Raw genomic sequence first — 23,745 nt, 5'->3', positions numbered from 1 at the left:
TGATTGACAATAAATTTCACATGCTGTTGTGCAAATGGAATAGACAACAGGTGGAAATTATGGGCAATAAGCAAGACACCCCCAATAAAGGAGTGGTTCTGCAGGTGGAGACCACTTCTCAGTTCCTATGCTTCCTGGCTTATGTTTTGGTCACTTTTGAATGCTGGCGGTGCTTTCACTCTAGTGGTAGCATGAGACGGAGTCTACAACCCACACAAGTGGCTCAGGTAGTGCAGCTCATCCAGGATGGCACATCAATGCGAGCTGTGGCAAGAAGGTTTGCTGTGTCTGTCAGCGTAGTGTCCAGAGCATGGAGGCGCTACCAGGAGACAGGCCAGTACATCAGGAGACGTGGAGGAGGCCGTAGGAGGGCAACAACCCAGCAGCAGGACCGCTACCTCCGCCTTTGTGCAAGGAGAAGCACTGCCAGAGCCCTGCAAAATGACCTCCAGCAGGCCACAAATGTGCATGTGTCTGCTCAAACGGTCAGAAACAGACTCCATGAGGGTGGTATGAGGGCCCGACGTCCACAGGTGGGGGTTGTGCTTACAGCCCAACACCGTGCAGGACGTTTGGCATTTGCCAGAGAACACCAAGATTGGCAAATTCGCCACTGGCGCCCTGTGCTCTTCACAGATGAAAGCAGGTTCACACTGAGCACATGTGACAGAGTCTGGAGACGCCGTGGAGAACGTTCTGCTGCCTGCAACATCCTCCAGCATGACCGGTTTGGCGGTGGGTCAGTCATGGTGTGGGGTGGCATTTCTTTGGGGGGCCGCACAGCCCTCCATGTGCTCGCCAGAGGTGGTAGCCTGACTGCCATTAGGTACCGAGATGAGATCCTCAGACCCCTTGTGAGACCATATGCTGGTGCGGTTGGCCCTGGGTTCCTCCTAATGCAAGAATGCTAGACCTCATGTGGCTGGAGTGTGTCAGCAGTTCCTGCAAGAGGAAGGCATTGATGCTATGGACTGGCCGACCCGTTCCCCAGACCTGAATCCAATTGAGCACATCTGGGACATCATGTCTCGCTCCATCCACCAACGCCACGTTGCACCACACACTGTCCAGGAGTTGGCGGATGCTTTAGTCCAGGTCTGGGAGGAGATCCCTCAGGAGACCATCCGCCACCTCATCAGAAGCAAGCCCAGGCGTTGTAGGGAGGTCATACAGGCACGTGGAGGCCACACACACTACTGAGCCTCATTTTGACTTGTTTTAAGGACATTACATCAAAATTGCATCAGCCTGTAGTGGGGTTTTCCACATTAATTTTGAGTGTGACTCCAAATCCAGACCGCCATGGGTTGAGAAATTGGATTTCCATTGATTATTTGTGTGTGATTTTGTTGTCAGCACATTCAACTATGCAAAGAAAAAAGTATTTAATAAGATTTTTCATTCAGATCTAGGATGTGTTGTTTAAGTGTTCCCTTTATTTTTTTGAGCAGTGTATAAAAATTTATTTTTTTAAATATACAGAGCGCCGATGGCTGGTGAAATGAGCACAAACCAAATGGGTTCAAGATAGCGTAGAAGAAGTAGGCTACTACCTCCATTCTATAGGTTGCACTTCAACAATAAATGGGAATTGTTGTCAGGTATCAATACGTGAAGTAGCTAGGTCTACAGTAAAGTAGTCAACTGAAGTGTTTATATAAAAATAAACAAAATCAATAATGTGTTTCTGTTTCAGGCGGAATATCCCCTCCGGAACAATTCACAAGACTAGTGTGATGTGGTTAACACTTCAAACATCTAGGAGACCTTGTCGACTGGTATTTAAATGTTGTCCTGACAGTGTTAAGGCTCTGTGTTGATCAAGTCTTGCAATACACCTTGTTTATTTTTCCCAGGAGATAAACATGCATTCCTCTATTTTGACTCTTGAGTTTTTGTAAAGATACAACTAAATGGTACATTTTATGAAGAAAATGTGCGCTTGCCTGAGCTACACCTACCCTAGCACGTGATATAATCTAATTACAAACCCACAGGATCTGAATTGCAATGGTTCCAATCTTTATGATAGCCACATTAGCATTTACATTTGTTGGGGGTAAATACATTTATAAGTGACCTTGTCCGAGAGAGATTTACACATTAATCAAAACATCAGGATAAGCCTAAAAAGTGGGAAAACAGCTGTGCTATAGAGCCCCACAGTGAAGATGTCATAATACCTTGTGGTCAAACGGGGTATCGTGGCAAAATTACAAACTCAGTGCTCTGTATACACATGTGCTGTAAAGCTTTAAACCTGTACATTGCCACTGTCTTTCTCTCATAAGAAGTGTTTTCCCTCTTGTTTCTGAGTAGCTTGGTCACGCGGCCAAAAACAAAGAGCCTCAGAGTGACCACACTTTTTTGGTCCATCCTGTCCTTTCCGTATCTTTCAAGGGCACAGCTGTGTGACGATACGAAGGGAACAGAGGCTAGCTTGAGCAGCAGCGACAATCCTATCAGCAAAAAGGAGTAACACTGTTGTTATCACTTGTTTGTACACCACGTTCCCACCATGATCTCACACACCTGCTAAACTGACACGTAGACAGAGGTTGTATTTCCCTATAAAGGCTGAGACCCAACTCTTGTTTGAAGGGCCCTTAACTCTGCACTGTTGTTGAGTGGATCTTTAACCAGCTTCAGATTTGCAAATCTAATAATAAAGATTGATTGTTTGAAGAAATGATATTCTAACCAAGTGAGAGACTTTCACAGACAAGGGAAATGGTTCCAATCATTTTCCACTATTCATTTTTCCCCCTATAAAAGGGATTTTTAGAAACACTTAAAGGGCTGTGTTTTGTGTATGCTTACCACGGCGTGACGTTTTGATAACCATGTAAATCTTTCTCAGACAAGGTGATTTATCAATATATTCAGCTCTTTACGCTCAGATTTTAAAATGCTAATTGGAATCAAAGTAGATATCATGCAAAACTACAAGCATCCTGCACTTCATCTCTAGCTGACATGTTCCCCAACAGGTACATTTAAAGATACAGCAGTCAATTCATTCATTATTACATTAAGGTAAATGTATAGTTAATCCAGAGATTCTTACCTTTGCCTCGATTCAACAGCCTCATCCAGATAATCATGGCATTTGTATTTCTTTATGATAGCCACATTAGCAGCTAATTACAATTTCATTTGTTGGGGGTAGAGAGATTTACACAGTTGTCAAAACATCAAGGTAAGCCTACACAAAGCACAGGCCCTTAATTGAAGTGTTTGTAAAATCCCCTATGGGGAAAAACAAATGGAACCATTTCCCTGTTTGACTGCTAGGATTATGGGTATTATGACATACTGTGGTACTCTATTCCAGGTAACAGTGATGCTGAGATTTCGATTTTTCACTTTAAAAAAGGTTAAACTAAAACTAATGATTGCAAAAGTTAAACAAACCATAATTCTATGCACAAGGACTACTTTTAACAAAAATCACGTTTACTTTAACAGTGCAAATACAAAGTTTAGTAACAGAATGATGGTTTGTGCCATCATTCTGTTACCAAACTTTGCATCTGCACTCAAGTGAATGTGTTTCTGTAAAATTGTTAAGTAATCCTTGAATACCCAACTACTAGATATTCAAATACATCTATTGTTTAGTAAAACATGAAGGCTATGCAGCAGATGAGTTATACTGTATATATTAGACCCAACCCCCTGAAGGTAAAACTGAGTAATACATAAATAGACACCCTCCTAGGGTAAGGATGTATGATAAACTCAGAGTACTTACTACACAGAGCTCTTAAAGCTTACAATTGACTCATTCATCCCCCTCCTCCTATCCCCTGAAACTATTCCCCAGGTCGTTGCTGTAAATGAGAATGTGTTCAGTCAATTTACCGTCTATTTTAAAAGACTACAGTTCCCATGTGATAAAAGTGTGCTCTACATTATGACGTTAACACAACCCACTCACAGTGCGAGTTTGTTGCAGAGACCGCACAGCTTGAATACGCGCCATGTTTAGAGGAAACAAAAGGTGTAAATCCCACTGCTCGGTTGCTGGTTAAATAACATAGCTAGCTAAATAAAATAAGAAACGAGTATGAGAAGGGAATTTTGGGAAGGCTGATTGGACTTGCTGGAGGTTGTTTCAATGGCCCTGTAAGTATCTCGTTACTTTGAAAAGATACGTGTTTGGAAAGGGGATTGGGCCTACCGATGGTGGCGAGCCAGTTTGTCAAGTATTTATTTTTGGTAGCAAGTTTTGTAGCGGGAAATGGTATAGAAGCAATTATTGAGTATTAGCTAGCTACAATAGTTATCGTTAGTACGGTCTGACTTTCAACCCAATGCATTCAAGCGTTCTTGGCAAGTGAATTCGCAAACGGCTAGTTAGCATTTCCAGGAGTTAGCTAGCATAACAAAACACGTTGACGTTAGCTTTATGCTATGTTTGCGCCATCTAGCTAGCTAGCAGGTAATTAATTCGGTAACCAGCTAACGTTAGTTAGCTACGTGTTCGCTAGTGCCAAAGTTTAGTGTAAAGTTGATATTGGAATTTGTCAGTTGCAAACGTTAAGCTAAAGGTTAAATACAAACAAAGAACGTTACGCTAGTTACTGTTACTACTCCAATTCGCTTGTATTTTGTCCTTCGCAATTATGTTAAATATATGTCAGATACAACTAAAATACCATGTGGCTTCATTGCCAGTTTGAGAAAGTTGGCTGTTCAGGAGTCTTACCCGCGGTTATTTAGGCGTAGCTCTTACATGCTGGCCATCATGTTGGTTTTGTCCTTCCACACCAGACACGATCAGGACACGCAGGTTGAAATATCAAAACGAACTCTAAACCAACTATATTAATTTGTGGACAGGTCGAAAAGCATTAAACATTTAGCAACTTAGATAGCTAGCTTGCAAATTTGTCCAGGGATATAAACAACGGGTTGATATTTTACCTGAAATGCACAAGGTCCTCTTCTCCGACATTTAATCCACAGGTAAACGTTTGTTTCAAATAGTCTCTCCTCTTTCTGGCTTCTTCAGACTTTATATAGCAGTAGGCAACCAACTTTAAGGTGCATTACCACCAACTACTGGAGTGTGGACCTCAGTTCATCTTTCAATCACCCACGTGGGTATATGCTCCTAAAAACCAATAAGGAGATGGGAGAGGAGGGACTTGCAGCGTATCAAGTGTCACAAATACAACCAAGTTCTATTTTAGGCAAGCGAGCAGTGTGGGTGCAATGATTGAATAACATGTATGTGTACATTTATTTTGCGACGAGAGCGGTGTGGTCAGCATGTTATGTTTTACATTGTGATGGGTCACTAGACGTGTCAAATCAGCTTGGTACCAAAATATATTCTCTTACATGCTAACAGCACTGCTCGCGTTGCAAAAATAAATGTACACATGTATGTTATTCAATCATTGCACCCACACTGCTCGCACGTGTCTGAATAGCCAGGCGCTAAAATAGAACTTGGTTCTATTTGTGACACTTGACAGTTGGTTCAGAGTTGGTTTTGATATTTCAACCTGCGTGTCCTGATCGTGTCTGGTGTGGATGGACAAAACCAACATGCGCGCGATGGAGGGCACATGCGTGCCTGGTCTGGTCAGCATGTTAGGCCTTTGTAATGTCATGTCAACATCAAACTGTAACATTACAGAAGGTCACCAAGTTGATGTTCACTATGTCCTTGGTGGCTCTGTTCAGTCAAAACATTTTAGATAATGAGGCATGACATCATCAGAATCCATTCAGAAGCCTCTGTGTTTTTCCCCAGAGTCCAATAGGAAGATGTATAGCTATGTCTGTTTTTCTCTACCACCACACCCACAGAAACCACAGCAGGCAATGTATGCTAGGGAGTCAGTATAGAACTAACTTTAAAAGACACACTACACGCAACATTTGTATGTGCTGTGATGCCATTAGGCACTTTCTGTATGGGTTGTCATGTATATTTGTATTGATGGATTGTTGATGTGTGGATGTTTCTTTGTACAATACCAAGAAAAATTCCTAGTAACATTTGTTACATGGCACATACCGTAATTTCCGGACTATTAAGAGCACCTGAATAAAAAAAATATATATATTATTTTGAACATAAATAAGCCGCACATGTCTATAAGCCGCAGGTGCCTACCGGTACATTGAAACAAATGAACTTTACACAGGCTTTAACGAAACACGGCTTGTAACAAAAATAAATAGGCTTTAACGAAACACGGCTTGTAACAAAAAAATAAATAATTAGCAGTAAGCTTTAGTTATCTTTTTGCACTGAGTCAATTCCTCACGCTGCTGTTTCCAACGTCTTTATCATCGACTCATTAAGACCAAGCTACCATGCAGCAGCTCTATTTCCTTTTCCAACAGCCAGATCAATCGCCTTCAACTTGAAAGCTGCATCATATGCATTTCTCTGTGTCTTTGCCATGATGAGGGTGACAAAATGACTACCGTAATCAGAATAATGGGAAGTTTGAGAGCGCTCGATTTAATCTAAACACTAAACAAAAATAGTTGTTTGACCTTAACCCGTTCGGCAATTTCATTGGTCTAATGAAAGCTTCATGCCGCCAAAAAACTGAGCACGTCACAGAATGTGTTTTTTTGGAGAGAAAAAAATTTAAAGCGGGAAAAATCCATATATTAGCCGGGTCATTGTTTAAGCCGCGAGGTTCAAAGCCTGGGAAAAAAGTTGCGGCTTATAGTACGGAATTTACGATACGTTTATTCAGATCACAAACACATCTGTCCTGTTTTCAGTCCAACTGCTAACCAGGTGTCGTTGGGTCGGGAGACTCCCAAGCACTATGGGATCACTTCTCCTATCAGCCTGGTCCAAGCTAAGGAGGCTGACCTTGTCCTCACACAAAGGCTGACTGAGGCCCTGAAACCGTACGGGGTGTTTGAAGAGGAGCTGGAACTTCAACGCAGGTAGGATGGTTGTCACTAGTAAAAGGTCATGTTAGAATGGACACAAGTTATATCAGGTAGTGTCAAGGCCTATGAGGAGGAGAACTTTATCCAATATCTTGCCAGCACATCAGCCAATTATTTTTATGTTGGGGTTTCAGTCAGTACTTGGTAAACTGTATTTTAAAAAAATTACACATTTAACTAGGCAGGTCAGTTAAGAACAAATTCTTATTTACAATGATGGCCTACAGGGGAACAGTTGGTTAACTACCTTGTTCAGGGGCAGAACGACATTTTTTTACCTTGTCAGAGGTAGAACGACATATTTTTAACCTTGTCAGCTCGGGGATTCGATCTAGCAACCTTTCGGTTACTGGCCCAACACTCTTACCGCTAGGCTACCTGCCGTGGTTATAAAGTGACATACTTCTATAGTTATTTATGATATATTTTTAAAGTTATAGATATTTTAGACATTTTCTATTTGGCTTTACTGCTGTTGTAATTGGCTCATTCATCCCACCTCCTCTCCCCTGAAACGATCTATAATGTCTGTCCTATGTCTGAAAGATATAAGAAATATACAGTACTGTTTCAAAAGTTTGCGGTCACTTAGAAATGTCCTTGTTTTTGAAAGAAAAGCACTTTTTTTTTGTCCATTTAAAATGACGTCAAATTGATCAGAAATACAGTGTAGACATTGTTAATGTTGTAAATGACTATTGTAGCTGGAAACGGCAGATTGTTTTTAATGGAATATCTACATAGGCATACAGAGGCCCATTATCAGCAACCATCACTCCTGTGTTCCAATGGCACGTTGTGTTAGCTAATCCAAGTTTATAAATTTCAAAGGCTAATTGATCATTAGAAAACTCTACTGCAATTATGTTAGCACAGCTGAAAACTGTTGTCCTGATTAAAGAAGCAATAAAACAGGCCTTCTTTAGACTAGTTGAGTATCTGGAGCATCAGCGTTTGTGGGTTCAATTACAGGCTCAAAATGGCCAGAAACAAAGACATTTCTTCTGAAACTCGTCAGTCTATTCTTGTTCTGAGAAATGAAGGCTATTCCATGTGAGAAATTGCCAAGAAACTGAAGATCTCGTACAACGCTGTGTACTACTCCCTTTACAGAACAGCGCAAACTGGCTATAACCAGAATAGAAAGAGGAGTGGGAGGCCCCGGTGTAAAACTGAGCAAGAGGACAAGTAGATTAGAGTGTCTAGTGAGGCGTCTTTTTCTCAAACAAGTCCTTAACTGGCAGCTTCATTAAATAGTACCCACAAAACACCAGTCTCAACGTCAACAGGGAAGAGGCGACTCCGGGATGCTGACCTTTTCTGTCTAGTGTCTGTGTTCTTTTGCCCATCTTAATCTTTTCTTTTTATTGGCCAGTCTGAGATATGGCTTTTTCTTTGCAACTCTGCCTAGAAAGCCAGCATCCCGGAGTCGCCTCATCACTGTTGACGTTGACACTGGTGTTTTGTGGGTAATATTTAATGAAACTGCCAGTTGAGAACACCGATTTTCGGGGTGTCTCATAGTCTGACAAACACCACTCTAGCTCTGTCACCTCCGATGCGGCATCAGCGGATGCAGTGGATGGAGATGCATCCAATGCAATTTTTTATAGATATGCTGAAATCTAATTAGCATAATAAAAATGATCCTAAAAAATCCATCAGTTTAAGCTAGAGAGAGAGAGAGATTTTTATTTTTTATTATGCTAATTACATTTCAGCAAGGGCGTGAACATCGACTAGGGGGTTAAATTTCAAAATACCACAGACTTCCTCTAAATCATGCCTTGTTTTCCATAGAATACATGTGTTGGGAAAACTCAACACACTGGTAAAGGAATGGATCCGTGACGTCAGTGAGACAAAGGTATTATTTTACATTCACCTATAGACAGTTCTCTGATACAGCAAGAGGTCTGGTGATAACATCGACTCTGCACTATAAAAGGGAATAGTGTGCTATTTGGTATGCAGATAATATTAGGTTGATATGACAACCGCATGGCACTGTTACCTACCATGATGCAACAGTTTGTAAGGATTGTATGTACGGATTGTTTTATTTTTTTCCTAGAATCTGCCTGCCTCGGTGATTGAGACTGTTGGAGGGAAGATATTCACATTTGGGTCGTACAGGTTAGGAGTTCACACTAAAGGTAAATGTTATGTCCACTTTTCACTGCAAAAGTTCCAGTAAGAGTTGTTGTCCAACAGGAATGCTTATTTTCATTTCAAAATATTTTCCTGTTTGGCACCTACTGAATATGACTACCAACCACACAGATTCAAAAGTTCAGAAAACATATGACCACAGAGTTTACATCTAAACAAGGTCTTCTGTCCTTGTGCTCGTCTTCTAGGGGCAGACATTGACGCCCTCTTTGTGGCTCCTCGGCATGTGGAGAGAACAGACTTCTTCTCCTCGTTCCTGGACAAGCTGAAGGAGCAGGAGGAAGTCAAGGATTTGAGGGTGGGTATTGTATTGGTAGAGTGGGACTTGTGTTGGTAGTAGGTGAGAGTGAAGTGGGTATTGGTAGAGTTGGAGGTAAGATGCATACCCATGAACTTCTGTCTTTATTTTCCAGGCTGTTGAGGAGGCATTTGTCCCGGTGATAAAGCTGTCTTTCGACAGCATTGAGGTGTGACATTTGAACATATTTTTCTTGTTCATGATTTCTTTATAGGCCTATAATGTGAACATTTGCATCATTGCAAGGAATGCATGCACAACTGGTTCTGTACATCCAGTATTGAGATGTACCACTTTTTAAAAAATGTCCATGAACTGTTTGTTGTGTATTTTTAGATCGACATCCTGTTTGCTCGGTTAGCATTGCAAACCATCCCAAAGAATCTGGACCTTCGAGATGATGGGCTGTTGAAGAACCTTGACATCCGCTGCATTAGGAGTCTCAATGGTAATACGGAGCTCTTTGTATCCTCTGAGCTTGGGTCCTGATGTGGTTTACTTGGTGAAAGTGTGGCGTTATCAGCACCAGGGTGATGGGTTCGATTCCCGCTGGGGTCACAGATACTAAAATGTACAGTGTATTCGGGAAAGTATTCAGACCCCTTGACTTTCTCTACATTTTATATTACAGCCTTATTCTAAAATGTATTAAATTGTTTCTGCCCCTCAATCTACACACTACCCAATAATGACAAATCAAAAACAGGTAGATCTTTTGCTAATTTATTAAAAATAAAATGCATATCACATTTACATAAGTATTCAGACTCTTTACTCTGTACTTTGTTGAAGCACCTTTGGCAGCGATTACAGCCTCAAGTCTTTTTGGGTATGACGCTACAAGCTTGGCACACCTGTATTTGGGGAGTTTCTCCCATTATTCTCTGCAGATCCTCTCAAGCTCTGTCAGGTTGCATGGGGAACGTTGCTGCACAGCTATTTTCTAGTGTCTTCATAGATGTTCAATCGGGTTCAAGTCCGGGCTCTGGCTGGGCCAATTAAGGACATTCGGAGACTTGCTCTAAAGCCACTCCTGCATTGTATTGGCTGTGTGCTTAGGGTCGTCGTCCTGTTGGAAGGTGGACCTTTACCCCAGTCTAAGGTCCTGAGTGTTCTGAAGCAGGTTTTCATCAAGGATCTCTCTCTACTTTTCTCTGTTCATCTTTCCCTCGATCCTGACTCGTCTCCCAGTCCCTGCTGCTGAAAAACATCTCCACAGCATGATGCTGCCACCACCATGCTTCACTGTAGGGATTTTGCCAGGTTTCCTCCAGACGTGACGCTTGGCATTCAGGCCAAAGAGTTCAATCTTGGTTTCATCAGACCAGAGAGTCTTGTTTCTCATGGTTTGAGAGTCCCTTTAGGTACTTTTAGCAAACTCCAAGTGGGCTGTCACGTGCCTTTTACTGAGGAATGGCTTCAATCTGGCCACTCTACCATAAAGGCCTGATTGGTGGAGTGCTGCGGAGATGGATGTCCTTCTGGAAGGTTCTCCCAACTCCACAGAGGAATTCTGGAGCTCTGTCAAAGTAACAATCAGGTTCTTGGTCACCTTCCTGACCCCCCATTTCCCCCGATTTCTCAATTTGGCGTGCGGCCAGCTCTCGGAAGAGTCTTGGTGGTTTCAAACTTCTTCCATTTAAGAATGATGGAGGCCACTGTGTTCCTGGGGACCTTCAATGCTGCAGAAATGTTTTGGTACCCTTCCCCAGATCTGTGCCTCAGCACAATCCTGTCTCGAAGCTCGTCGGGCAATTCCTTCGACCTCATGGCTTGGTTTTTGCTCTGACATCCACTGTCAACTGTGGGACCTTTTATATAGATAATGTGTGCCTTTCCAAATAATGTCCAATCAATTGAATTTACCACAGGTTGACTCCATGTTGTAGAAACATCTCAAGGATAATCAATGGAAACAGGATACACCTGAGCTCAATTTTGAGTCTCATAAAAAAAAAAGGGTCTGAATACCTACGTAACTAAGGTATTTCTGTTTTTTATTTTGAATACATTTGGAAACATTTCTAAAACCTGGTTTTGCTTTGTCATTATGTGGTATTGTGTGTAGATTGATGAAAAAATATATAATTATGTAATCCATTTTAGAATAAAATGTAGAAAAAGTAAAGGGGTTGGAATACTTTCCAAATGCACTGCATGTACTGTGTATATACTGTACTGTAAGTCGTTTAGGATAAAATAATTAGCTGAATGGTATCTCAGTACACTGATCCAAGGTAAAAACAGTGTGGTTTGAATGGTTGAAAGGCCTCTTAACAATTGGTTGTTGACTCACCTCTAACCGTACCTACAGCTGGTTGAAAGCAACTGCTGTGTTGTAGGTTAAGTGTTCTCTCTGCATTGTGTTGTAGCCTGACTGTCTGTCTCTATTGTGACTGTGGGTTAGTTACGGGGATACATTGTAGCCTGACTGTCTGTCTCTATTGTGACTGTGGGTTAGTTACGGGGATACATTGTAGCCTGACTGTCTGTCTCTATTGTGACTGTGGGTTAGTTACGGGGATACATTGTAGCCTGACTGTCTGTCTCTATTGTGACTGTGGGTTAGTTACGGGGATACATTGTAGCCTGACTGTCTGTCTCTATTGTGACTGTGGGTTAGTTGAGGACAATAATGACTTGACCTTGTGTTTTCAGGTTGCAGAGTTACAGATGAGATCCTTCATCTTGTACCCAACATTGAGAACTTCAGATTGACTCTGAGGACCATCAAGCTGTGGGCTAAACGTGAGTTGGATCTGTAGTATTGTTGTTGCGTAGGAGCACAATCATTTGTCTTGGTGGATAACAGACCTGTGTCTGAGTCGGTATCTTCCGTAAGCGCGCGCGTGTGTGTGTGTGTGTGTGTGTGTGTGTGTGTGTGTGTGTGTGTGTGTGTGTGTGTAACACTGAGTGACTGAGACTGTTGTGGCTAGGCAGGTAGGGATTATCTCACTCATTCTCACCTTGCCCTCTTTTCACACTAACAATCAACTAATGACATGTGAACACGCTGGGCCCAAACTGAGCTCCTACTTCCTAAACAGGATTATACTGGAGAATCCACTGGCCATGTGAAATGTAGAGGGTGCGAGGCACTTCTAAATTAGGACAGTAGGAAGACGGGTAGGCTACTTCTCTGAGCCTGCAGGAAGAAGGGTAGGCTACTTCTCTGAGCCTGCAGGAAGAAGGGTAGGCTACTTCTCTGAGCCTGCAGGAAGAAGGGTAGGCTACTTCTCTGAGCCTGCAGGAAGACGGGTAGGCTACTTCTCTGAGCCTGCAGGAAGACGGGTAGGCTACCTCTGAGCCTGCAGGGAGACGGGTAGGCTACTTCTCTGAGCCTGCAGGGAGACGGGTAGGCTACTTCTCTGAGCCTGCAGGGAGACGGGTAGGCTACTTCTCTGAGCCTGCAGGGAGACGGGTAGGCTACTTCTCTGAGCCTGCAGGGAGACGGGTAGGCTACTTCTCTGAGCCTGCAGGGAGACGGGTAGGCTACTTCTCTGAGCCTGCAGGGAGACGGGTAGGCTACTTCTCTGAGCCTGCATGGGTATGTGTGCAAATAGATTAAAAAGTTAGGAGGAGTTAGCACTGTGTACGTATTAGGCCAGTTTCTGTCAAACAGGTGCTGTTAGATTAGCAGGGCCTAAAACACCCGCCACCTGCCAAATCCTGGTACATTTTGGCATTGGTAAGGTGTCTTTCACTAGCCACATTGACAGGTGGTCAGGGCGCCACAGTGCGAGCATTTCACTTGTATTTGTGAATAGAAATAGTCAAGTATGCTCCCATTTTATAGTAAAATGCTGCAGTTGCTGTTTTCAAAGTATTTCTGGCGCTTTTGTTTCATAGCTGGTTAAATTAATCGCACAAACTCAGAGAACTAGGAATCCTATCCCCCTCCTCGTGCTGCAACACTAACTGGCTGGATCTGTGATATTTTGGTTAAGATTCAGATCACAAAAAATGAAATGGAAACAATATACCACATGGTTAAAAATCAGAGTGACTGGTAGATTTTTACATGTGTTTGTTGGACCTATAGATTAGCCCTCTAAAGAATCCTGCCCGTTTGGAACAGTGTAAACCCTAAATACATTCTGAGATATCCCAGAGAGTTTGTTCAGTTCTTTTATTTTGACGCATTTATTACATCAAGGCAAAAGATTTAAAAACAGTTTAATTGGGGAAATTGCTTTATCTGACAGATGTTGTGTGAATCTTAGAGCTCACGGAATCAGTATTAAACAAACACTCAACAGAACCAGGATCTGTCTCATTTCTGAAGATATTTCTGAATGTGTTTTAACCTGTTGGGTCTAGGGGGCAGCATTTGCACGTCTGGATAAAAAAAATGTACCCGATTTAATCTGGTTACTAATCCTACCCAGTAACTAGAATATGCATATACTTATTATATATGGATAGAAAACACTCTAAAGTTTCCAAAACTGTTTGAATGGTGTCTGTGAGTATAACAGAACTCATTTGGCAGGCAAAACCCTGAGACATTTTCTGACAGGAAGTGGATACCTGATGTGTTGTATTGACTTTAAACCTATCCCATTGAAAAACACAGGGGTTTAGGAATATTTTGGCACTTCCTATTGCTTCCACTAGATGTCACCAGCCTTTACAAAGTGTTTTGAGTCTTCTGGAGGGAGATCTGACCGAACAAGAGCCATGGAACGGTGATGTCCCATTAGACACCTGGCGCGCTACTTCATGTTGGGTACCCTCGTTCCAATACGTTATAAAAGGCTATGCATTCGTCCACCTTGAATATTATTCATGTTCTGGTTAAAAAAGGCCCTAATGATTTATGCTATACAACGTTTGACATGTTTGAACGAACGGAAATATATTTTTTCCCCTCGTTCATGACGAGAAGTCCGGCTGGCTTACATCATGTGCTAACGAGACGGAGATTTTTGGACATAAATGATGAGCTTTTTTGAACAAAACTACATTCGTTATGGACCTGTGATACCTGGAAGTGACATCTGATGAAGAGAATCAAAGGTAATGGATTATTTACATAGTATTTTCGATTTTAGATCTCCCCAACATGACGTCTAGTCTGTATCGCAACGCGTATTTTTCTGGGCACAGTGCTCAGATTATTGCAAAGTGTGATTTCCCAGTAAGGTTATTTTTAAATCTGGCAAGTTGATTGCGTTCAAAAGATGTAAATCTATAATTCTTTAAATGACAATATAATATTTTACCAATGTTTTCTAATTTTAATTATTTAATTTGTGACGCTGACTTGACTGCCGGTTATTGGAGGGAAACGATTTCCTCAACATCAATGCCATAGTAAAACGCTGTTTTTGTATATAAATATGAACTTGATAGAACTAAAAATGCATGCATTGTCTAACATAATGTCCTAGGAGTGTCATCTGATGGAGATTGTAAAAGGTTAGTGTATCATTTTAGCTGGTTTTATGGTTTTGGTGACCCTGTCTTTGACTTGACAAAACATTACACACAACTCTTGTAAATGTACTGTCCTAACATACTCTAAATTTATGCTTTCGCCGTAAAACCTTTTTGAAATCGTAAAACGTGGTTAGATTAAGGAGATGTTTATCTTTCAAATGGTGTAACATAGTTGTATTTTTGAAAAATTTGAATTTTGACATTTATTTGGATTCAAATTTGCCGCTCTTGAAATGCACCTGCTGTTGATGGAGTGCACCACAGGTGGCACGCTAGCGTCCCACCTAGCCCCAAGAGGTTAACCTCTATGGGCTAGGTGGGACGCTAGCGTGCCACCCGTGGTGCACTCCATCAACAGCAGGTGCATTTCAAGAGCGGCAAATTTGAATCCAAATAAATGTCAAAATTCAAATTTTTCAAACATACAACTATTTTACACCCTTTGAAAGATAAACATCTCCTTAATCTAACCACGTTTTACGATTTCAAAAAGGTTTTACGGCGAAAGCATAAATTTAGAGTATGTTAGGACAGTACATTTACAAGAGTTGTGTGTAATGTTTTGTCAAGTCAAAGACAGGGTCACCAAAACCATAAAACCAGCTAAAATGATGCACTAACCTTTTACAATCTCCATCAGATGACACTCCTAGGACATTATGTTAGACAATGCATGCATTTTTAGTTCTATCAAGTTCATATTTATATCCAAAAACAGCGTTTTACTATGGCATTGATGTTGAGGAAATCGTTTCCCTCCAATAACCGGCAGTCAAGTCAGCGTCACAAATTAAATAATTAAAATTAGAAAACATTGGTAAAATATTATATTGTCATTTAAAGAATTATAGATTTACATCTCTTGAACGCAATCAACTTGCCAGATTTAAAAATAGCCTTACTGGGAAATCACACTTTGCAATAATCTGAGCACTGCGCCCAGAAAAATACGCGTTGCGATACAGACTAGACGTCATGTTGGGGAGATCTAAAATCGAAAATACTATGTAAATAATCCATTACCTTTGATTCTCTTCATCAGATGTCACTTCCAGGTATCACAGGTCCATAACGAATGTAGTTTTGTTCAAAAAAGCTCATCATTTATGTCCAAAAATCTCCGTCTTGTTAGCACATGATCTAAGCCAGCCGGACTTCTCGTCATGAACGAGGGGAAAAAATATATTTACGTTCGTTCAAACATGTCAAACGTTGTATAGCATAAATCATTAGGGCCTTTTTTAACCAGAACATGAATAATATTCAAGGTGGACGAATGCATACTCTTTTATAACGTATTGGAACGAGGGTACCCAACATGAACTCGCGCGCCAGGTGTCTAATGGGACATCATCGTTCCATGGCTCTTGTTCGGTCAGATCTCCCTCCAGAAGACTCAAAACACTTTGTAAAGGCTGGTGACATCTAGTGGAAGCAATAGGAAGTGCCAAAATATTCCTCAGCCCCTGTGTTTTTCAATGGGATAGGTTTAAAGTCAATACAACACATCAGGTATCCACTTCCTGTCAGAAAATGTCTCAGGGTTTTGCCTGCCAAATGAGTTCTGTTATACTCACAGACACCATTCAAACAGTTTTAGAAACTTTAGAGTGTTTTCTATCCATATATAATAAGTATATGCATATTCTAGTTACTGGGTAGGATTAGTAACCAGATTAAATCGGGTACATTTTTTTTATCCAGACGTGCAAATGCTGCCCCCTAGCCCTAACAGGTTAATAATCCTGGCACATTTTTAACAGTTGATTTATAACTAAGTTGGGGTTTCCTTAAGAAAAGTCAGTGGAGTGAGTAAAGGGCTGTTTCCTTGTCTCCTCACTCCTCTGCCGACTCCGCCACATTGTTCTCATGATTGGGACCTGTTAGTGGTATTTTTTTCCCTTCCGTTTAAATGTTCACACCCCTATTGTATGTATCAGATATGTATGTATTGCTGTTACGACTACTACAACTCACCTCTATTCTGCCAACTGCCTTGTAGGGCAACAACAAATCTAACCTCTTAGTGGTAGCCAGGACCTACCAGCTCTACCAACACCATTTTATATATATACACCTAATGTTATGTTATTGTTCTTTCCCAGGCCATAACATCTACAGTAATATCCTGGGCTTCCTGGGTGGTGTATCCTGGGCCATGCTGGTAGCCAGGACCTACCCAACACCATTTTATATATATACATCTAATGTTATGTTATTGTTCTTTCCCAGGCCATAACATCTACAGTAATATCCTGGGCTTCCTGGGTGGTGTATCCTGGGCCATGCTGGTAGCCAGGACCTACCCAACACCATTTTATATATATACATCTAATGTTATGTTATTGTTCTTTCCCAGGCCATAACATCTACAGTAATATCCTGGGCTTCCTGGGTGGTGTATCCTGGGCCATGCTGGTAGCCAGGACCTGCCAGCTCTACCCCAACGCCGTGGCCTCCACCCTCGTACACAAGTTTTTCCTCGTCTTCTCTAAGTGGTGAGACGTCTCTCTCTTTCAGGCTTACTCTGTGACCTGTTTTCAGATGGTCATTCGTTTTTCTGTGCTTTGCCAGTGACGTGTCGTTTTTGTATGCGGTGTTTATGAACGAGGGTTTTCCGTGGTGCCGGACAACGTGACCGGGAAGATTTTCAATTTACTGTCCATTTGAGAAATTTACCGGCCCCATATGCATTGGGTGCAGAAGCCATTAGGGCGTCCAGCCACGATGTTCAGAATGACAGAAATCACATGTAGATTATGGTAATTCATCTTAACAGAACATACAGCTGTAATGAAGCAGCCAATAAAACGTAATTTTCAAACATTTGCCAAAATGTAGTTAGCGGGAAAACACCATTCTTAACAGCGTGTCTAGGAAAAGACCATTCTAAACAGAGCATCTGATAGTGTTTCTGTTAGATTCTCCCACTTTCTACATTTCTAAAGATGAAACAACTAGGATGGGTTTCTGATATGACTAGGACTGTGCATTTGTCTTCTGGACAATGAAGGAAAGTTGATATGAAAACCAATAGAACAGGAGAGAAATGGTATAGTGGTGGGTCTAATAGAACAGGAGAGAAATGGTATAGTGGTGGGTCTAATAGAACAGGAGAGAAATGGTATAGTGGTGGGTCTAATAGAACAGAAGAGAAATGGTATAGTGGTGGGTCCTATAGAACAGGAGAGAAATGGTATAGTGGTGGGTCCTATAGAACAGGAGAGAAATGGTATAGTGGTGGGTCCTATAGAACAGGAGAGAAATGGTATAGTGGTGGGTCTAATAGAACAGAAGAGAAATGGTATAGTGGTGGGTCCTATAGAACAGGAGAGAAATGGTATAGTGGTGGGTCTATTAGAACAGGAGAGAAATGGTATAGTGGTGGGTCCTATAGAACAGGAGAGAAATGGTATAGTGGTGGGTCCTATAGAACAGGAGAGAAATGGTATAGTGGTGGGTCTAATAGAACAGGAGAGAAATGGTATAGTGGTGGGTCCTATAGAACAGGAGAGAAATGGTATAGTGGTGGGTCCTATAGAACAGGAGAGAAATGGTACAGTGGTGGGTCCTATAGAACAGGAGAGAAATGGTATAGTGGTGGGTCTAATAGAACAGGAGAGAAATGGTATAGTGGTGGGTCTAATAGAACAGGAGAGAAATGGTATAGTGGTGGGTGTAATAGAACAGGAGAGAAATGGTATAGTGGTGGGTCTAATAGAACAGGAGAGAAATGGTATAGTGGTGGGTCCTATAGAACAGGAGAGAAATGGTATAGTGGTGGGTCTAATAGAACAGGAGAGAAATGGTATAGTGGTGGGTCTAATAGAACAGGAGAGAAATGGTATAGTGGTGGGTGTAATAGAACAGGAGAGAAATGGTATAGTGGTGGGTCTAATAGAACAGAAGAGAAATGGTATAGTGGTGGGTCTAATAGAACAGGAGAGAAATGGTATAGTGGTGGGTCCTATAGAACAGGAGAGAAATGGTATAGTGGTGGGTCTAATAGAACAGGAGAGAAATGGTATAGTGGTGGGTCCAGTAGGAAATTAAATGGAAATTTGCCTAAATTATATAATTACTCCTGTCTATACTAAATAAAATAATAAAAAATACTTGAACAGAAAGCATAACTTTGACAAAGAGGAATAAATGTACCATTAATCCCTTTCAGTTGTTGATGCATGTATTAATTAGTAATTTACCGTTCTCATTCTCCGAGCGGAAACATTTGCGGAGTTCACAACTTGCTACGCTTGTGAGAACCAAGTTTTGGTTTATTTCGTAACCATCATTTAAGAGATTTTTCCATTGAATTTTTTTTTCATTGTCTTTTGTTTGGTGAGCAATGGGTACGTGTCTGGTTTCTCTGTCCTGATAATGTTGAGAGAGCACACCTAGTACCTGTACCTGGCCTGCTGTGCAGAAATGTAGGAAAGTCTTTTATTGTTTTACATTCATTGCGAATTATATTTCAAAACTATAGTTCCTCACAGTAAGCTATTTGAAAAATCTTTCCAACAATGTCTCGATAATCACCAGTCGTCGGTGTGAAAGATCAATGGAAGTTATAGACCTACTGCTGCATTGGCCTATAGGCTATGAGTTCCATGCGCTCATTTCTTTAGTCTCCCGAGTGGCTTAGCAGTCTAAGGCACTGCATCTCAGGGCTTGATGCATCATTACAGACACCCTGGTTCGATTCCAGGCTGTATCACAACCGGTCGTGATTGGGAGTCCCATAGGGCGGCGCACAATTGGCCAAGTGTTGTTTGGGTTTGGCCGGTGTAGGCCGTCATAGTAAATAAGAATTTGTTCTTAATAATTTCTTAGAATTTTTTTTTTTGTTGCCGCCAATGGATCACGACGTATCAGTGTGTCCATATGGCAGAGGATGAAGATCCCTCATGGCTTTAACTTTTAGAATGATTAACCACGTGACGATGATTGAAGAGAGAGCAGAACATTATTATTGAAATTAAACTGATCATAACTAGCATATAGAATGGTAGGTTAAATTGTAAGCTTCCCCTAACATGAAACTCACGTGCCGCCTATGTAAAACTCAAACGTTTCAATGGTCAGATTTTGCCTATAGGCTACTTTGAAGCAAGGTAAGACATGCCTCATAAACAAAATTCAGGTTTAAGAAATGTTAAGTTTGTTTTCGAAATGCATACGGCCTCCAGCTCACATTGTAAAGTGGTGGGTGACTCGCTGATTGCATGTTGCCTGCACTTAAATGGTGACTGGGAGGTGCACTTCAATTACCAGTTGAGAAATAAAAAAAATTAGTAGCTCTATTTTAATCGTGCAGCAACCAGCTGAGAAGCTCCAGGATAAATCCGGCTCAAAATAGGCTCTGTATGCTGTGCACGTGATAAACAAAATAGGCTCTGTATGCTGTGCACGTGATAAACAAAATAGGCTCTGTATGCTGTGCACGTGATAAACAAAATAGGCTCTGTATGCTGTGCACGTGATAAACAAAATAGGCTCTGTATGCTGTGCACGTGATAAACAAAATAGGCTCTGTATGCTGTGCACGTGATAAACAAAATAGGCTCTGTATGCTGTGCACGTGATAAACAAAATAGGCTCTGTATGCTGTGCACGTGTGATAGTTGTTGGATAATGTTAGGTTCTGAACAAACAGCGTAGAAAAAGCTCAAACCAAGTTTAATCACCCACTGGGTCATACAGCAGGAAAGACAACATCATTCCTCAGTAACTGGTCTGCCTTATCAAGAACTGACACTAGATTGTTGCCCTTTGCCTCCCTCCTTAGGAACATTCATATTCAACAATAACATATTTCAACAGAATATGATCTTTCTGCATTACCCTTTTTCTCACTCAGTAACTTTCCACATCACTCAGTAACTTTCCACATCACTCAGTAACTTTCCACATCACTCAGTAACTTTCCACATCACTCAGTAACTTTCCACATCACTCAGTAACTTTCCACATCACTCAGTAACTTAGCACACACCTATTTCACATTTACCCTTCCTTGACCTCTCATACTGTATACGTTCTTATACGTGTAAAGTAATCAATACATTCTGGTATGGTAACATTAACAAGTATATTTCAAGCTAGAATCCAACAATACATAAGATGCATGATAACTAAGGAAAATACAGACAAGTCAATTTAATTCCACTCCATTATACTAAACAGCCCTGCTATACACCAATAAGCATGACTGTCAAATGTATTTACATCAATTAATTTAATTTAAAAAAACATTATTTTGCAATTTATAATTTTAAAAAATTTATTTTTTGCTCCCTGTCATTTGCCAACAACTGTTTTTATTTATTGGCTTCAAATAAAACGATTTAGGGCCAAAAGCCGGCGTTTCCCGCCTACCAGAAACCCTGTTATGAAGCAGGATTTAATAGACACCCTTTCTATATTATGGTCAGGGATTGTTCTGCCATTCTAGTCCTTAGGGGGCCGCTTAAATGTATTTTCGGGTCGCCTAAAAGCTTTGTGTAAACTCAAACGACTAAAACCACAGGTCCATTATCTTTTAATATAATATAGTCTTTCAGAACTAACAATCACCAAAATAAAAACTAGACAGTCAGAGAATTGAAAATTCCAAAAACAATGAATTTAGCTGTGTTCATTTTGTTATGTTTGAGCAAAAGAACACAGCATTATCCATGGCAAAATGCACAGAATTGCAGGAAACATCTTTAAAACTGCAACATTTTCACTCCGCTCCATGGCAAAATGTGTAGAATTGCAGGAAATTAACCTTAAAAAAATAAATATATATATCTATGCTCTATAGAGATATTTATATAATTGCAGGCAATTGGCTTAAGAATGCAATGTCTCTACAGTGCCAAGATGGAGGCCTCTAAAATGTAGCTGTGCCGACGGTCCTCGTTGCCACACCCCCTGCCCTTTTTGATCCAGAGAGAACCCTGATTGTCATCACATTTTCTCAGTCCTTGGTGCTTTTGTCAGCCTTAATTACTCCTGTATTTCTTAGGAACATAGTGAAACAAGATGGCTAGTGCAAAGGATTGAGTGACTGATTGTATACTTGGTCCGTATCATCACACTGAACTTGAGTTGTTGTGTTGCAGGGAATGGCCCAACCCTGTTCTCTTGAAGCAGCCAGAGGACTGCAACCTGAACCTGCCAGTGTGGGACCCCAGGGTAATGTTGGTCATGCTGATACAAGTCCTTTCCTGAGCAACACTAATACATCAAGGACTGTCATAAACATGAAGTTAACTTTATTTTATTATTTTTATTTTTTAAAGCGGTTATTAACACCTGTTCCTCCAGGACACAGACACATCCCACTTGTATCAACCATTTAAAGTCTAGGGCCAGGGATTTTACCTGTGATCTGAATCCCGAGTCAGTTACTTATTTCATCTGTTCCAGTACAAACAATTTGATCCAACTGCATTTGAGGCTTAATATATCATACAACTGACTGAATTGAAATGAAACTGACTCCAACCCTGCTAGAGGCCCTGTATTCCCATGTAGGATATAACTGTCTGAGAATGTGTCACTGTGTTGTTCCAGGTGACACCCAGTGACAGGTATCACCTGATGCCCATCATCACACCAGCCTATCCCCAGCAGAACTCCACCTACAACGTCTCCGTCTCCACACGGGCTGTCATGGTGGACGAGTTCAAACAGGGTCCGTTGGCCGTCTCAAATGTTTTACTTTTATACACAAACTTTTGCATCCACAGGCCCTCTGTGCTCTTTTTATACAAAACCCTTCAGATCAATGTCCTAACTTCAGAGACTTGAGTGAGAAACTTACTCAAACATTTACATAAATTATACATTGATGTCAAAGGGAAGTTTCATCAAATGTAAGTTTTGCGTGCATATCAAGTAAATTCCATCTAGTCTGGCCTTTTTATTTAGTTATTTTTTGTTGTTGAAGGGGTTCCTAACGTCCTACTTCATTGTAGCCTAGATACGTTGTCTCATCTTTAGTTCTCCTCGTCGGTTAACAAGGTTTCCTTTAGTTCTCCTCGTTGGTTAACAAGGTTTCCTTTAGTTCTCCTCGTTGGTTAACAAGGTTTCCTTTAGTTCTCCTCGTTGGTTAACAAGGTTTCCTTTAGTTCTCCTCGTTGGTTAACAAGGTTTCCTTTAGTTCTCCTCGTTGGTTAACAAGGTTTCCTTTAGTTCTCCTCGTTGGTTAACAAGGTTTCCTTTAGTTCTCCTCGTTGGTTAGCAAGGTTTCCTTTAGTTCTCCTCGTCGGTTAGCAAGGTTTCCTTTAGTTCTCCTCGTCGGTTAGCAAGGTTTCCTTTAGTTCTCCTCGTCGGTTAACAAGGTTTCCTTTAGTTCTCCTCGTTGGTTAACAAGGTTTCCTTTAGTTCTCCTCGTTGGTTAACAAGGTTTCCTTTAGTTCTCCTCGTTGGTTAACAAGGTTTCCTTTAGTTCTCCTCGTTGGTTAACAAGGTTTCCTTTAGTTCTCCTCGTTGGTTAACAAGGTTTCCTTTAGTTCTCCTCGTTGGTTAACAAGGTTTCCTTTAGTTCTCCTCGTTGGTTAACAAGGTTTCCTTTAGTTCTCCTCGTTGGTTAACAAGGTTTCCTTTAGTTCTCCTCGTTGGTTAACAAGGTTTCCTTTAGTTCTCCTCGTTGGTTAACAAGGTTTCCTTTAGTTCTCCTCGTTGGTTAACAAGGTTTCCTTTAGTTCTCCTCGTTGGTTAACAAGGTTTCCTTTAGTTCTCCTCGTTGGTTAACAAGGTTTCCTTTAGTTCTCCTCGTTGGTTAACAAGGTTTCCTTTAGTTCTCCTCGTTGGTTAACAAGGTTTCCTTTAGTTCTCCTCGTTGGTTAACAAGGTTTCCTTTAGTTCTCCTCGTTGGTTAACAAGGTTTCCTTTAGTTCTCCTCG

At 41.1% G+C, this 23,745-nt stretch overlaps 1 protein-coding gene across 1 annotated transcript in view; it reads left to right on the top strand.

Annotated features, from left to right (window-relative positions):
* The first annotated feature begins 3,934 nt into the window (after positions 1-3,934).
* Positions 3,935-23,745, top strand: part of LOC106608231 (poly(A) polymerase alpha) — a 32,608-nt gene continuing 12,797 nt past the window's right edge. Inside the window, exons 1-11 of the mRNA XM_014206067.2 lie at positions 3,935-4,128; positions 6,760-6,930; positions 8,737-8,803; positions 9,011-9,092; positions 9,297-9,406; positions 9,522-9,575; positions 9,743-9,854; positions 12,065-12,154; positions 17,208-17,346; positions 21,958-22,030; positions 22,412-22,532. Coding sequence (XP_014061542.1) covers positions 4,121-4,128; positions 6,760-6,930; positions 8,737-8,803; positions 9,011-9,092; positions 9,297-9,406; positions 9,522-9,575; positions 9,743-9,854; positions 12,065-12,154; positions 17,208-17,346; positions 21,958-22,030; positions 22,412-22,532 — 1,027 coding nt within the window. The 5' untranslated portion in view covers positions 3,935-4,120. The remainder of the gene's footprint in view (positions 4,129-6,759; positions 6,931-8,736; positions 8,804-9,010; positions 9,093-9,296; positions 9,407-9,521; positions 9,576-9,742; positions 9,855-12,064; positions 12,155-17,207; positions 17,347-21,957; positions 22,031-22,411; positions 22,533-23,745) is intronic.

This window comes from Salmo salar, chromosome 06, assembly GCF_965601325.2.
Source record: "Salmo salar chromosome 06, fSalSal1, whole genome shotgun sequence".
Taxonomy (NCBI): domain Eukaryota; kingdom Metazoa; phylum Chordata; class Actinopteri; order Salmoniformes; family Salmonidae; genus Salmo; species Salmo salar.
The sequence above is the reverse complement of the archived record's forward strand: the minus strand, read 5'-3'. Positions and strand labels throughout refer to the sequence as shown.